This window comes from Mytilus trossulus, chromosome 7 (assembly GCF_036588685.1).
Source record: "Mytilus trossulus isolate FHL-02 chromosome 7, PNRI_Mtr1.1.1.hap1, whole genome shotgun sequence".
In the NCBI taxonomy this organism is placed as follows: Eukaryota; Metazoa; Mollusca; class Bivalvia; order Mytilida; family Mytilidae; genus Mytilus; species Mytilus trossulus.
Window position 1 is genome coordinate 28,142,930 of NC_086379.1, and position 18,016 is coordinate 28,160,945.

At 31.4% G+C, this 18,016-nt stretch overlaps 1 protein-coding gene across 1 annotated transcript; it reads right to left on the minus strand.

The window, feature by feature from the left end:
• Nucleotides 1-6,307: 6,307 nt before the first annotated feature.
• Nucleotides 6,308-17,664, minus strand: LOC134724874 (eukaryotic translation initiation factor 3 subunit D-like). Its single transcript, XM_063588183.1, has 14 exons — nt 17,497-17,664; nt 16,312-16,357; nt 15,210-15,349; nt 14,411-14,499; nt 13,742-13,808; nt 13,400-13,521; nt 12,990-13,122; nt 12,195-12,473; nt 11,707-11,786; nt 10,997-11,126; nt 9,628-9,770; nt 8,970-9,162; nt 7,945-8,079; nt 6,308-6,493 (listed from the first exon to the last, which is right to left on the minus strand). The coding sequence occupies exons 1-13, from the start codon at nt 17,617-17,619 to the stop codon at nt 7,948-7,950; spliced, it is 1,677 nt and encodes a 558-aa protein (XP_063444253.1). The 5' UTR covers nt 17,620-17,664; the 3' UTR covers nt 6,308-6,493; nt 7,945-7,947.
• Nucleotides 17,665-18,016: the final 352 nt, after the last annotated feature.

The window sequence follows — 18,016 nt, forward strand, 5'->3', positions numbered from 1 at the left end:
TCAAAATCTGAAATTTTACACAACAAGATTTTTTTACTTATTGCTACTGGACTCTAAAAGCTTACTTACTTACTTGCCTGCTTTCAGTAATTGCATGCGAGTACTCTCATCCTTTTTTTTTTAATGTTTTTTTTTGTGTGCTTTGTTTCGATCTGATGAGTCCAACCTTAACTTTTTTTCTGATACATTACTGTCTCATGTTAGTGCTTTTCATAGATTATATGTAATTTTGACTGACATTTTAAAATATAATTACTTGTGATACAAACATTTTTTCTTATTGATGGAGGCTTAGGCGAGGCACATTCTGTATGAGCCTGAAACAAGTCATGCACCTGAAATTCAGTGGTTGTCGCTTTTTGTTGTATACCAAACATATATGTTTCTTGTTTTGTTTATGGGTGTATCTAGTTTGTGTTACAGTTTGTTAAGTATGGACATTTTAAAGCTTGCTGAAGGCCTTAAATTTGTAAAATCCAATTTGTCTACTCCATGATTTTATCACTTGTGGATAGCTGTTCCATTGACAATCACTTAATATCTTATTTTTATAATGTTTTTTTCAACTTCATATGTTTAACTCATTCGCCCTCAAGAGATTTTTGGAAAATCAGGCATTTTCGAAAATTTGCAATCATATGAAAATTATATGCAAATTAGCAGACTCTAGATGCTCGAACTGTTGCTCATCTATTAAACTATATATTGAGATTTGGGGGCGGATGTCATGGGTGGGGTGGGAGATGGAAAATTTTCTCGTGGGTTTGAACCCACCCCCACTGAAAACTTGTCATTTTCTGTCTATTTTCCGATTTTAAAACGACCTTGAGAGGTGAACATTGACCAGACTGTGTTTCTCTGTCAATCAAGTCTTACCCTATAGTTACTACAGTCCATTCATGCTTAATGGGAGTATATGGGACTTTAGTGTCTTGCTGGCGAATTATTATTGTCAAGTCAGGTCTGCATTAATGTGTGTTTTTACGGATTTTTGACAAAACGGTGACCTAGATTTTACAGACTAGTTTTCTATTGGCCATATTATGCCTCTTTGTGTTCCTATACCATATATGCATGCATTTACGATAATAGTTTATACCTACAGCGACTACCAGTCACGTAGTGGCAATCAAAAGATGCCCACCCCACCTGATTTTTGGCTTCTTTTCACGTTTTTCCGATTTTTAACTCTTAAACAGCTTTCAAAGTGCCATATTTTCATAAACAGCTTTCAAAGTGCCATATTTCCATAAACAGACATCTGAGAAGAGTTTTTGGACCATGCACTACTTGGTTGAAGTCCCTGCTATCATGACAGTTCAGGTGGGGGCAGTTCCAAAAAGGAATGGAGGGTCATCAAAGAATGGTTGTCGCCATCACGACTACAGGCGGGATTGGGGGTTAAAGGGTTAATGCGTGTTCTTGTAACAAAGTTTGATATGCATTTAATTATGTGTGGGAACAAACTGTGCTACCCTCTTTGCCAACCGATTATCTTTAATCGTATAAAAATAAACTTAGTATGTACATGTTTTTCAAACTATATCTTACCTTTTTTTAACCACAGATCATACATGAAGTCAACAAGAAAACAAGCCAAGAGTGCACACGAATTAAAATGTCTTGAATGATCAAAACTTCATTTATGATGATTGAATTTATATTGATTTTCTGTAATTCATTATGGCTTTACTTCATTATCACATACATTTAACATTCTCAAACAACAATGATCCATATAAACGAGGTCAAGGTCAGATAAACCTTGTCAGACAGTCATGTACACCTGACAAATAGCATAACCCCTAAACTTATTCTATTGCGTATACTATACAAGTAATTAACCAAATTATGATGATTGTTTGATTGATTGCTAGTAGTTAAACTTCCAGTTGAAACTATGCTATGCAAGTTCAGGAGGAGAACACATTAACAATAACTAGGTCATGTAGAAGATGCCATACGGGATAAAATTAGCACTGATAGGGAAATTGTTTATTCGAGAATGACAAACAATTTGCCTTGCAACATAGCCTTCAAAGAGGAAGAGTTTTTTAACATGCAGGAAACTGGACAACATGTTCACATGTCTAGTTTTCTGCATGTTAAAAAACTTTTGTCTTTCCTGTGAAGAAAGTTAGGCATAAGGTCAGATGCAATTAGAAAGACAAACATATACATCTTGAAATTGTTCCAAATATAGTAGCCTTATTGCTTCTGGACCAGAATCAGAGAAATATACCAAGCAGGAATAAACTTAACATTTCCTAATGAACCAATATTATCAGGCCACGGTTAGTTGAAACCTGCCTAACTAACATGTACACCTTGCACCAAATTAGTCCACCTATTGTTCATCATAAATAAGATAGGGTTGGTCCACGACAAACTACATTGAGTACAAATGAATCCTGATGGACGTGTATATCTAAATAAGATCCCATAAACTAAATATAATTTTTCTATTGCTCATGAGTTTTTCATGACAAAACCAGATGCTCCGCAGGGCGTAGCTTTATACGACCGCAGAGGTTGAACCCTGAACGGTTGGGGCAAGTATGGACACAACATTCAAGCTGGATTCAGCTCTAAATTTGGATTGTGATTAAATAGTTGACACAGCATAGGTTTCTGACACAGAATGAATGTGTTCTAATGAACTTAAAAATTTTGTTTTCTCTTAGAGCAATTCACTATGCTGTTGAATATTAATCCTCTCAAAAAAATGTTTGAAGAAATTTTCTTTTTATTTATGAAATTTCAAATGAGCAAAAATTGAACCCAATTTTTTTAATCACATCCCCCTTTCCCTTATTCCAAAACTAATCTCAATTAAAATTTCTAATGGAGTTTGCAACAATAACTACTCATTTAAATACATCATTAAATATTAAGATGTAAAAAAAAAACTGCTTGTTATCACTGAATGGTAAAGATTATTTTAATTTATCAGTTGGTAGTAAAAAGTGAACATACATTGTATATTGTATATAACAAAGATTTAAGTTGATTCTGGACAAAGAAAGATAACTCCAATTAAAAAAAATTATTGTTATTGCACAATATTTTGCAATTAGATATTTCTTGCTTACTATTCTGGACAAAGAAAGATAACTCTAATTAAAAAAAAAATGGCTATTTCACAATATTGTGCAATTAGATATTTCTTGCCATTGTGCAATACTTTGCAATTGAAAAGACTTCCTATTGCACAATACTTAATATAATAATTTTAGATCCTGATTTGGACCAACTTGAAAACTGGGCCCATAATCAAAAATCTAAGTACATGTTTGGATTCAGCATATCAAAGAACCCCAAGATTTCAATTTTTGTTAAAATCAAACTAAGTTTTATTTTGAACCCTTTGGACTTTAATGTAGACCAATTTGAAAACAGGACCAAAAATGAAGAATCTACATACACAGTTAGATTTGGCATATCAAAGAACCCCATTTATTGAATTTTTGATGAAATCAAACAAATTTTAATTTTGGACCCCAATTTGGACCAACTTGAAAACTGGGCCAATAATCAAGAATCTAAGTACATTTTTAGATTCAGCATATAAAAAAACCCAACCAATTCATTTTTTTGTCAAAATCAAACTAAGTTTAATTTTGGACCCTTTGAACCTTAATGTAGACCAATATGAAAACTGGACCAAAAGTTAAGAATCTACATACACAGTTAGAATCGGCATATCAAAGAACCCCGATTATTCAATTTTGATGAAATCAAACAAAGTTTAATTTTGGACCCTTTGGGCCCCTTATTCCTTAACTGTTGGGACCAAAACTCCCAAAATCAATACCAACCTTCCTTTTATGGTCATAAACCTTGAGTTTAAATTTCATAGATTTCTATTTACTTATACTAACGTTATGGTGCGAAAACCAAGAAAAATGCTTATTTGGGTCCCTTTTTGGCCCTTAATTCCTAAACTGTTGGGACCTTAACTCCCAAAATCAATACAAACCTTCCTTTTGTGGTCATAAACATTGTGTTTAATTTTCATTGATTTCTATTTACTTAAACTCAAGTTATTGTGCGAAAACCAAGAATAATGCTTATTTGGGCCCTTTTTTGGCCCCTAATTCCTAAACTGCTGAAACCAAAACTCCCAAAATCAATCCCAACCTTTCTTTTGTGGTCATAAACCTTGTGTCAAAATTTCATAGATTTCTATTAACATAAACTAAAGTTATAGTGCGAAAACCAAGAAAATGCTTATTTGGGCCCTTTTTGGCCCCTAATTCCTAAAATATTGGGACCAAAACTCCCAAAATCAATACCAACCTTCCTTTTGTGGTCATAAACCTTGTGTTAAAATTTCATAGATTTCTATTCACTTTTACTAAAGTTAGAGTGCGAAAACTAAAAGTATTCGGACGCCGACGACGACGCCAACGTGATAGCAATATACGACGAAAAATTTTCAAATTTTGCTGTCGTATAAAAATAATGTTGTCAGAACCAGAACCATGAAAATGAGGTTAAGGATATTATATAATGGACATATTACAGACTGAAACTTTGTAACATAAGGCATCTGTATACTAGTAATGAATTATCCAGGTCATCTACCATATGAAATATAAAGTCTTATACCAAGTTAACGTTGCCACCGGAAAGAACCTGGATCTCTTGTTTTAATCATGTAAAATTCATGGTTTATCCTTGCAGTTTAAGCAACAGAATCCTTATCAAAGCATGTAATTCCTGGCAGTTTTATGACATGGATCAACCTTTCTGGACTTTCCAGATTGTAACAAAATTTTCTAATGTCATGGAAAAACATAACAAACTGAAGCCAGAACAAAGATTACAATATACAAGATTAATTTTCAATACATGATTTCCAGTTAATTATATACAGTAAACTTAAATCCTAGTTATAAATGAAATTCTTAGCACAGACAGTGAATATTTTCCAATAAGCTTAACTGTGTAAAAACACAAAATTTATCTTCTGAACAAGTCAGTTATAAAAAATCATCTTGTTTTTTATACTGTTGTTTTGTAATTTATTTCTGTTCTTTTATGTTGGAATTAAAATTTCTTCAAGTTATATTGAAAGAAAATGTCTTTTCATATGTTTTATCTAAACCATTTTTACTATCTTTTCTTTTGAGTTTCAACCAATCTGAAAGTATTATTTATTGAACAAAATGTTACGTAAACTTAAAACCAGAAATCAAAGACACATCGAGTATTTTTTTCTTATTATCTGTGTCCATATAAATAAGATGTGGTACGAGTGTCCATGAAACAACTGTCATCCAAATCCAACTGTATAAATAATTATAGGTCAAAGTACAGCCTCGACTCACACTCGATAGCAAACTACAAAGGGCATCATAATGAGTAGTGTGAAACAAATTAAACAGGAAAACCAATCTATATAAAGAATGAAAAACAATAAACACTTATGAACCACACCAACAATGACAACCATTAAACAGCAGGCTCCTGACAGGTGAATAAAAATGCAGTGGGTTTAAGTTTTGAAGATGTACTTTTTACGATGATCTTCATCAGGTAGTGTAAAATAACATTACATGACTTCTTAAACAACTTTCAAGTGCTTGTGAAATGTGTATGTGATGGTTTTTTTTAATGTCCAACTAAACATAGCAAACATAGCAAGTTTGAAATTCATGGAACAGTACTGTAAATTCAGAAATCAATGCATAAATTCATAATGCTATAATTGGACAGTAGACACAAATTCCTGTTTAACCTAACACTACAGGGAGATAACTCTGTAAAGTCAGCTAAACTTTTAAATTATGTTTATGTTGTAAAAGGAATATTAAGCTTCTCAATGATCAAAATTGGTGTTTGTCAAACTGCTTTATAACCAGTGTAATTTTTCTGACAAAATGGTTGGTTCAAAATTTTTGATTTTTTTATATTTTGTTAAAGGGTCAAAGTAAGTACTTAGTATAAGTGTTGGGTACCATCAGAGCACCTTAAACAACTTTCAAGTGCATGTGAAATGTGTATGTGATGTTTTTTTTTAAGTCAAATCAAACACGTCATACATAGCAAGATTAAAATTCACGGAGCAGTACTGTAAATTCAGAAATCAATACATATATTCATAATGCTCTAATTGGACAGTAGACAGAAATTCCTGTTTAATTATTGTAATTTTAGAAAAATTTACATAAAACAAATGCTACAGAAATCTAATAATTTGTTTGAACACCTATCTGGTATGGTTTTTTGTTTGTTTGCAATAATGAAAACAATGCAAATATTTCAGAATTGACAGTTACTAAAATAATGCTTGTTATACTGATTCTTTCAAGTGATCTTTATTTCATCTAAAAAAGATCTGTAAATGGTCTTAAATTCACCCAAATGTACATTAAATATAATTCTTGAACAAATTATTCCATAATCATTAATAATTTAGCACTTCATTGAATCTGTCCAATTTCATCTCCATAGTCTGTTAATTAAAATCTATCTGTGATCTTGTGACCTAAAAAATAAAAGAGTCTTAAAAATACTGAACAAATATTTTTTTTAAACATACCACTAAAAACAAGAATGTGTCCCCAAGTACAAGGATGCCCCACTTGCACTATCATTTTCTATGTTCAGTGGACTGTGAAATTGGGGTCATAACTCTTGTTTGGAATTAAAGTAAGAAAGATCATATCATAGGGAACATGCGTCCCAAATTTGAAGTTGTTTGGACTTCCAACATCATCAAAAACTACCTCAACCAAAAACTTTAACCTGAAGCGGGACAGATTGTCTGACAGATGCAAACCAGAAAACAATGCCCAGAAATGTTTTATATTCCTCCATCCTCCAAAAACAACAAGTTGATATATTGTAATGAAGGTTAATAAATGGTAAAGTACTATAATGTAGATTCTCCACATATTTGAAGTCATTTCCAGATGGCAAAAACAATTTGGTATCATCAGCATAAACATTTATGTTGCCATGATTTAAATGAGACTATCATCTTTAAAAAACTACATGGTGATGTTTAGAGAAACAGTATTAAAGGGAAATAACACATTAAAACCATGAGAGAAGGAGTATGGAAATAAATCTAACTAAGGACAGATAATCTGGTCTTGTTATCTCATACTTGCTAATCAAATTAAATTACAGTTCCAAGAACTTTCCTGCTATTATGTGATATTAACTTAACTAACTTATGTCATGAAACAAATGATTAAAGATCATGAAACAGGAATCAGATGGAAATTCACCACCAAACTAGAAGACCTTGATTTTGCTGACGACCTAGCACTACTGTCTTCCAAATTCCAACACATACAACTGAAAACAGATTAGCTACAAGAGAATGCCAGCAAAATAGGACTTAAGATCAACACCTCTAAAACAAATGTAATGCAGATGAACACCACAAATAACGACCCAGTGAAGTTAAATAAGAAAGACCTAGATATTAGGGCCTTAAATGCCGACCAGCATGAAGAGGATAAGTGAGGTGAGGTAATGTTAAAAAGTTTAACTCATATGTTCATCAAACATCTTAAACAAGTTCAAATATTTTTGTTGTCAAACTATGAGTTTATTAACAAGGGCCATTTTCTAAGTCGTTCAATCTTTGCTAAAATTTACTAGATTTATGTAGGCTCTATTACAATTTTTCAATTTTCCTGACTTGTGACCAAATTATAAATGCTTAATGTCAATGACATATTAAAACAGCAATTATGATAGAATTTAGAAAAAAATTAGTTACCATCAAACAAGTGCATAAGAAAAAATTCTTAACCAAAAAAAAACCAAAACTTAAAATTGAGAGTTATTCCTTATATAATCTTTTTAGATTTAAATTAATTTATTTTGGTTAAAAACATTTCCTTCAAACCAAAATTTTAAAAATACATGACATCAGAAAAAGATTATGTACAAATACTTTCTTTTTTCTTTCAAAATGCCTACATTTTATTTTTCTTTCTCATCACCGCTATCATCATCTTCGCTGTCATCGTCATCATCATCGTCACTGTCATCATCATCGTTATCTTCATCTGATTCAAAGGTATCATCAGGAATATCATAAATTCTTATGACAGGCTACAAAATACAATAAAACATTTCATCACTACAAAGATTATTACATACAACAATTAAAATAAGTCATAGAAATTTTTAAATAAACTTTCAAAAGAAACACATATTTTTATCAAATAACATCATAACTGTGTTTGTATAATTTAATTCAGGGATTAGGCAGTAGAAAGTTTCTATAAGTTAGATAATGAACACTTCAGCTTTCAATTCATGAATCTCAGTGGACTGTAAATACAGCAATTTACTAAGGACAGTTCTTTAAATAAATGCAGTTTTAATAAATAATTTGCGATAGCTTAAACATTTCAAACAATAGTTAACATCTTGGATGGTAACAATGATGTGTAGTTTCATATCATCCATTAAAAAGTTAAATGCATATTCAGGACAAACATGAGAAAACTTTACTTGCTTTGTACAACAACAAAATGCCTGATTTTTAATCTTCTAGTTAACAAGGCAACAATCAGCATGAAAAAATGTCATCTTACCCAGCCACATTGAATATGTGCTGACCACTCTTTGCTTACTCCTATTGAATGCTACACGGTGTGCAGAGAAACAGCAAATACAAACTTGAAAGTCTACGGTTTTACTGACCATGGATTGAACCCACAACCATCAGCAATCAAGGCAAGCAAGCTACCAAGAGACCATCTATAAATCGCAACTTGAAATGTTGGGGAATCAAGCAAACATCATGTGGATACCAGTTTTTCCCCCCTGATAAATAATCTCCACTCTGACCTTAAAATTAGCTGAAGTTAAAGGCAAATTTGACAATTGAAATGATCAATTGTATGATTGATGTGTAAAACAAATGACAAAACCAATTGACAAACCTTAGTTTAGAAAATTTTCCTGTAGTCATTAAAGCATATTCTCCTTCTTACCTTGTTTGGATCTTTCATAATGAGATATTTTCCTTGTTTCAGTTTCATACATGTGTCTATGATACATCTTAATATACCCCAAGCATTGTCCATATTCAGATTTATTTGGTTGGCAAATTCTGTAGGTTTAAATTGTTGGGTACCTAAGATTATATGTTTTGATGTATCTCTGACACTTAATCGAGAAACATATCTGAAAAATAAAATAAAATAATTATCAAATGGTAAATCAGTAATAATTTTCAAAAATATAACATTATATCATTTGAAGTGCAGTCTTGTATAAAAATAAAATAAAGAAACATGTCTCTATTAGTCACCAAAACTTTTCTGAGAGATCTTGAATCAAAATAATAAGACTTTTTTTTCATTGGATGCAAATATTGGCACCAAAATAGACTTTTGATGTATGAAATACAACTACAAAAGTATCTACCATGTTCTTGACCATTTAACGTTACATTTATTAATTTTCCAATCTTATCTACCACTTCAACACAAATAGTGTGAGAAATGATAGGATTCAAATATTAATAATGTTTTGTTTATTAATTTAATTTAACATCTTTATAAAATTAAATAAAAAAAAGGTTGAAAGAAAACTGAAACAAAATATCCAATGTGACCTTAAATTATCACAAATAAATTAGACACTAACCCAAATTTAATTTGGTCAGATCCAGCTAACATTGAACACACAGTCCACTTTGCCAGTTTACAGCTGTTATTTTTCAGTTCAGTAGCCAATACAGCACCACGTTGTGTGTCCAACTTACTTCTCCAATCTACTCCTCCACAGTACTGAAATTGACATAATCATTTAGGTCAGTGTTAATAAGGTGCAATATTCCGATTTAGGAAGTAAAAAAATCTGTCCTTTCTTAACAAATAGAGCTTAAATATTATCTACTTGTACAATTTGCAATGTGTGAAAGAGTGAATTTTTTTTTAAGAAAAAAAAGGTATTTTTTTGTTATTTTGTGGTGAGGAATCTAAATTTGTCATCAAATATCTTTACTAATGATACTGTATGTCTCTTTAAAGTACATGTGTGTTTTTGCCCAAAATAAATGTTGATTACTTTAAGGTGGTACCAAACACCTTGACTAAAATAAATTTGGCTAGTTTAATTTTCATAAAATTTTGACAAAAAAAAATGATTTGATTCTTTGACAAAAATATAAAAATTTCAAAAAACATGAACCAATCGCTTTCTTGGAAAAAGGAGTATGTCCGGGTAAGAGCCAATTTTGGCCTCAAATTTCAGGTTAATCTGAGGACAGATATTGGACACTTTTTAATCTCTTGAGTGTCCATTTTAATTGATTCAATTAGTTTATGTGAAAGATTTTAATTGATTCACTCATAAAAAACGCTTAAATATGAAAAACTATTAAATCTGCCAAAAAATGTCTCTTTTCAGATGGTTTTTGTCAAAAATGAAAGTGACTCTATCCGTGTTCATCCTCATCCTTTAAATATGTAACCTATTATCATCAAATACAACTTACATTTCAATATTAAGAATGAACACAAATGCGGCCACTTTCATTTAAGACGGAAACCGTCTAAATTTAACGAAAATGCAATAAATTTGAAAATTTTAGTAATTAAGTATGACTTAATGATGATAGTACTCGATATATGTCAAAAACAGCTCATATTTATGTAGCAGAAGCATTATAATTCCTAATAAATACATAAAAGATTACATTTTAACAATTTTGTAAAACTGATAAATTTTGGGACCAGAAAAGGGTGTTACTGGAACTTCTCCTTTCATTGGATATATAGCAGTTTGACAAATACTAATTTTGATCATTGAGAAGCTTAATACTTCCTTATCAGTACATGTACAACATGATTAAAACTTTCAGCAGATTTTACAGAGTTATCTCCCTGTAGTGTTATGGACCACCTTAATCAATGGGAAACATTTTTTTTATTCAGAAAGAAAGTTGTGTTAGAAATATTCTTTTTATGGTCTAAACATTATACAAAATCTAAATCCTGAAAGGGAAACTTACCCGAGAGTCCCATTCATTAAGAGTTTTTATATTGCAGAATTGTACTTCTCCTGATGTTCCCGTCATCACAGCATCATGTTCACATCGACATATCAACTCTATATCATTTCCTAATTTATAACATCTATACCTAAACATAACAATAAAAAATTAATTAATACCTGTACCTGAAAATAGGTCACAACATATGCGACTGATTTGAACGAAAATAATCATGACAATATTAAAGAAGGTTTAGCTTCATGTATATTGTTTTGGATTACAATGTAATTCAACATTTATAAATATAAAGAACAAATGCAATGACATTAATGTATGAACTGTGAGAAATTACACTGTCCTTAGAATTTTTTGAGAATAATAATTAAATTGTAGCTTCATTTTATGGGTGATTTGGGTAAAAAAATATTATCTCCCATGCATTCTATTTTTACTTTAAAACCTGGCAGTTGTAAAATGTTAATTTTTGCTAGTGAAGAAACCAAATTAGTTTATTATTCACAAGCAAACATTCAGATTAAAACAAATAATTGTAAATTTTTGTCCTTATAAAAAATCTTTTTTCTTTTGAACACTTCAGCATGTTTGGATTCGAGCGTCACTGATGAGTTTTTTGTAGACGAAACGCGCGTCTGGCGTTTACTAAATTTAGTCCTGGTATTTATGAAAGTTTATATTCATCTAGTTTTAATGTGTTAGAGTTTACCTACCTATAACCTACAGATGCTACATTGGCATCTTCATCAGTAGCGAATGGATTGGGATTATCAAATTCATGCTTTTCCTCTCCCTGTTAAAACACAATTATTTCACAAATCAATAAACAGACATGTATGTTTAATAGTTCAATAAGGGCCACTTAAGTAAACTTGTTAAAATTTTACACAACTATTTTATTCTTAACCTGGAGGGGAATACATGGCGATTTAAAATCCAATGAATGATTCGGAAACACAATTTTCAAAGGTATGGTCTATTATATGTGTTCTAATTCTATTTTATCCAATTTGTCATCCTATGAAATTGCTTGTTCTTCTACAAAGCTGAAGATATTTCATAATTCAAATGTATTTAATAGAGAAACCAAACATTTCAGGATTTTTACATCTGTTTTTTCTTCTTCTAGATTTTTAAAGAGAAACCACACATTTCATATCTAACATCCGTTAAATTAGAATTTCTATTTCTAAACACTCACCTGTTTTAAGACTTGTTGAGAAAAGTTATGATTAATAAAAGTAGCTTCTAATGCCAGGTTTCTTGGTGTATTTATACTGTTGCCCTCATCCTGTGGTGGTTCAGTAGCAGTCTCACTCACAGACAATAAGTCAAATTCAGAGTCATCTCTTTTGTCAAAGAAAAGTTTCTTTCCTACTCTCTGTACTATAATATCCCACGAGTATGTAGATCTTGTACAACACATGAGGGTAGCAAGGATAGCATCTGTAGCAAATACATTTCCCTTGGTCTTTGCCAACTGAAATTAAATTATTCACATTAAATACTTGTATGAGCTACCACCAATTCAATTATTTTTGTGAACTCAATTTTTATGGATATTTTATTTCATGGTTTTACCAGTCGTACAAGTCAACCTTGAATAAATTTTGTCTTCCTTTAAAGTTTACATTCGTGGTTAACCTAAAACCATGAACTCCACTTTAATTAGTATCCAACAAATAATAAGGAATCAACAGAATATCAATTTTGTTTACTATTGTATTTTTTTTCTTTTCAAAACTAAACATGTTGATATTCATTTATTTTTTTATCTATTCTTCTGCCAACAACACGCACAACTCTATACTGAGCATAGACATTTAATCTCAACTAAAATGTATTTTTATAAAATAATCTGATTCTGTAGACTCAGTTCAATTATTTAAAAACGTAATTTACAATGTTTAATTTTTGCAGTGAGTTTCTGGCAGTGCTGGAATTTTTACTTTCCAAACAGTTATTTGTTTTTAAGTTATCAACGGCTGTATATTACCTGTCTTATGATTGGATCATCAGTTGTAGTAACTTTATGGAAGATACGATCAACTCGTTTCAATTTCTTCTCATTCTTAGTTGTAACTCTATCGTAAACTTTGTCATAAAATTCCATTTTACCACACTTAACCCTGTAAATATAAAATGGATTAGCCTAAAACAGGAGAAGATAACTAACTGCTTGACTTCACACAATACACAGCAGTTTGGATAAACTTTTTTCTTTACATTTAAATTCAATTGACATAATTCTATAGAAAAATAAAGTATATAATAAATATTACTTAAAATCTAAAAGGACCATGAATTTATTTAAAGTAAAACCTAAATAAATCAATAAATATACCAAAACTCAGCTCAATATTTCCATCAAAAACTGAAAAATTCTAAAGAAATACATGTACTAACAGATCTTCAGGTTCATCCAATGTTGGCAAACTGAGTTTGGTAAGACGTGGGAAGTCCATGTCCTCAACAACAGCCCAATTATCTTTCACTTGGACAGATGCATCTCTGTGTCTGATAGGAGCCTAAAAATAATAACATATGTCTTGACATGATAGAAGAAAGGTTTGATATTATTGGGTCAGTCACTTAGTCAGCCATTAAAAAATAATATTTGAATAAAACGTTCAAAACTTTTGACATATATTTTATGCTAAAATATTAAAATATAATTATTTTTTCATGCTTGAACTGGACAATTAATTTTCTTTCAAATAAACTGAAACATTTCTTCTTTTTCAATACCTTTTGTCTATTTTCTTGTTGTTTACCAAACTGTTTCTGCCATTTCCTCAACAGACGTTGACGATCCCTGTAAAAGTATTATTATTGTCATCATTCAGTTTTACTTGCATATTTAAACATTCAGTGTATATCGAGGAAAGAATATTAAAAAATCCTTTAACATATATCCTAAATTGAAACAAAGCGGCTAGCAAAGTATCTTTTCCTTGAAATGCTTAATTTGCCCCTATTCAAATGCATTGGTATAGAAAGACAAGATGAAGATTTCAGGATACTTTAAATTGTGAATGGCATTTACTCCTTTGTTTTTCCAGTATTTGGTCAGCTGTTTACTTTCTGTTACGTACATAAAATTGAGAATGGAAATGGGTAATGTGTCAAAGAGACAACAACCCGACCATAGAAAAAACAACAACAGCAGAAGGTCACCAACAGGTCTTCAATGTAGCGAGAAATTCCCGCACCCGGAGGCATGTATGTTAGTTTTTAGAACTTGCTGCAAATTATTTTTTGGTTTTAGTTGGTTTACGAAAAATTCCTTTATACATTTATCAATCTATATAATTTCCTCCAATCTTAGTAATTTAATCCGAAGAAAAATCTAATTTTAATTATTAGAAAGAAAGCATTATAGGACAAATAACCCTCAAGTGTAAGCAATATCTGTACCTTTCTCTACTTTTCTGTGTTTTAGACAACACCTGCATACTAGCTTGAGCTTGTTGTTGCCTTCTTTCTCTTTCTTTTCTTTGTTTATTCTGCAAATTCAAATAAAAAAACATATTCATAATTTCAAACTTTGTGCAACAAATTTCAGGTTCTTTCACTGTACAGTATTTAAACAAACTGTGTCAGTGGATTATAATAAAGTATTTGTTTGTTTACTTAGAAGAATATAATCAATACCAGATGGTTTGCAACTTGAAATAAAAGATATGAGGATAAATTTTTATTTGTAGGACTTCAGATAAAAAGTCTGAAGATTGAATATTATCACGATGATGTTACATCATTGAATGACCGTCCACTTATACCGTATTATTGTTGTCTCATAATGATTTCATCATTTTTTTATTTTCAGATTAAACTCAGATAGAATTATTAAGCTATTGATGTCTTAAAAAACACAATGATTAGGACTACATGTGCTCTTTATAACAATGTGAGGAAAAATTTATAAAAAAAACCTCTGCAAATCTGTGACATGACTGCATTATACTGAGGGGTTTTGTTTCAGCAATATTCTTTTAACCTTGTAAGTAAAGCCAAATTTTGTTGTCTGATTCATGATTTGTTTTATAATATAAAAAAGAAGATGTGGAATGATTGCAAATGAGACAACTATCCACAAAAGACCAAAATGACACAGACATTAACAACTAACGGTAACCGTACGGCCTTCAAAAATTAGCAAAGCCCATACCTCATAGTCAGTTATAAAAGGCCCTGATTTAATATGCTTTCATACCTGTTGATAAACTCTTCTTCCTCTCTGGTACACTGGTTTCTGAACCTTTGCTGTATCAACAAGTTGGAAGCTGTTCTCATCCTCTTCATGGTAGTAAGCATACTGGCTTCCTAATCCTCCAAATGCAGAACTGTATTTCCCTGTGCAATACAAATATTTAGAGCTGTTGTTTATACATATCAACATAAATCTGCATTGTCTAAAAGACTTTTAATACACACATCATTCATTGTCATTACTTACATATAGATAAAATATTAGGGCTATTCCAGAAAAAAAATATTGGGGGGGGGGGGGGGGGTCGGAAGGCAAGTTGAATTAATAATACATGGGTGATGGGTATCAGAGCAACTTTTCTCACTATAATCATGATAATGCACTATAATTCTCAATTACAATTGTCTTGGTGGCGGGTGCTGACAAAAACTGCCTTCCAACCCCCCATACATTTTTTTATGGAATAGCCCTTAGTGAAGATGTCGTTTTCTACCTCCATATCAACACAAATAAAACGCGGAGAAGATGGAATCCATTGTAGACTTTACATACAAAAGGAATGTTTGACAAATACAGTTACTGATTCTTCTAAAAAACTGATACTGAACTAAATGCATCAATTGATTTTTACCTAAAAGATTTTACATATAATAATAAAGTAAAGAGAGAAAACCTGAATTTTTAACGATGCCTATAGAAATTCTTCTCTCTACCAAATTAAAGCTTTTATTTCGAAACTACAAATTTGAAAAAATCAACAAATGCTTACCTCAACTTATTGCATGTATATGTTAACCATAGTACTTTGTAATTTTTTTATTATCTGATTATTTAACTGCTACTTATATAGATTCTAATTGAAATTTAGCTGTCAGAACACCTGCACTCCAAATACTGCATTAAAAATAGGTGCAAATCTGATAAATACATGAAGGACGCCTCCGGGTGAGGGAATTTCTCGCTACATTGAAGAACTATTGGTGACCTTCTGCTGCTGTTTTTTCTTTGGTCGGGTTGCTGTCTCTTTGACACATTCCCCATTTACATTCTCAATTTTATGTAGCATTATATAAAACATAACCTTTCTACTAAAATAAATTAATACCTAGATATCTTTTATCTTGATAGGTTGCTCCAGTCCAATCAGAAACCTAAAAATAAAGTACCATGAGAGATTATATTATTCATGTATAATATAATTATTATACAAACTGCAGCTTTAGATATAAATGACATTAGTGACATTACAGAAATTTTGTAACCCACCTTCCTTAATCAGATGATGGAATGTTTAAAGTGACCTCATCATGCACCTTTTTTTCGTGATGTCATATTAGAGAAATTCAAAAACCAAAAATATTTGATGTCATAATTAAATTTCAACCATTTATTTGCAGAGAACGGACATTCAGAAGCAAAGAGAAATATTAATGTCACCAAATCATTCATATTATGTGTATTGTCATTGACAAACTATGCATGGCCTATATTTGCAATAAACAATGTAATTTGTGAGTACTAGTGCCACCTAAACCAAGGTCTCAAATACTGAAGCTTTAAAACAGAGACAAACAACATTACTCTGACTTCCAACTACTGTTTCACCAGACAAGTTTGGGCCATGGGACGTCAGACCTCATCCTATTACAAAAAGTGAATATTTGCCCATCCAAAATATAGGCGCGTCTTTGTCGCTTCTGCTGCTGACTAACAACTTGAATTTATATAAATGTGGTATTAATTTGTTCATTTTTCTCTTCATTTATGTAAGTTTCATATACCCGGCACAACTTTATTTTCTCATATATAGACAGTTTTCAAAGTGGCCCATAAATTCAGGCATTTTTTACTATTTTGAACCACGAAATATCCACATCCACATTTTGATGTGGGAAAAGCTTTGATATCTCACCGCCCCATGACTGGCAAAACAGCTGTTGGACTTCAGAGTAATCTTGGACTATGTTTTAGTTTGCAATTGTCACACCATATCATAATGTGATAAATAACCTTAATTCAAAGGCTCTAGATTGACAAAAGGCCAAGTGATAGTTCTAAACTGATTATTTAACACATCTCCAAAACAGTTCATCAGAGAGACCAAAACTGATCTGCTATTAGATACCCAAAGATTTTTCCTAAATGATTGTACCCTCCACACACACTTGTTTCTATCCACGGGAATATACGTTGATAGTGGGTCTTCCCATCATGGATAGAAACAAGTGCCTGTAGTACCCTCCCCCTTTTTTATAGTTACAATATGTTGACCACTTATTCGTTATTTTACCTTTCCAAGCCGATCTCCCTTTGAAAAGGGCTGATATGGCATGTCCTTAAATTGTTCAGGAATAGCACAAGGGCCCCATCCAACGGGGTTGTCTTGAATTTGTGGGGGATTAAAATATGCCATATTTCTACCGGCAAAACGTGATCGTCTTTCAGCCTCGTTTTCGGAATAAACTAATAACCGAAAATTTCGTTAACAACTATAAACAACAATGGTCCCCAATCAAAATGTCGAGGTTAACAACCAGTTAGTTACCTTCCCTGCAATTTATTATTGTAAAGACACATTTGAGCTATGCAACGACAGAATAGGAAATGGAGAAGCCCAATATTACTCACTAATATATATCTTGACTCAGCACCCCGTGCCGCTTGAAATCATTACCAGGAACATATAAATTATATATACAGTTTACTTGATATATATGTTGTGCCCAGGTGAAATTCTAGGCTGACTGAATGGCTGACCGTCAACATTATTATATCAAAATAATCTTGCAAGAAAAACATCACTATATAGG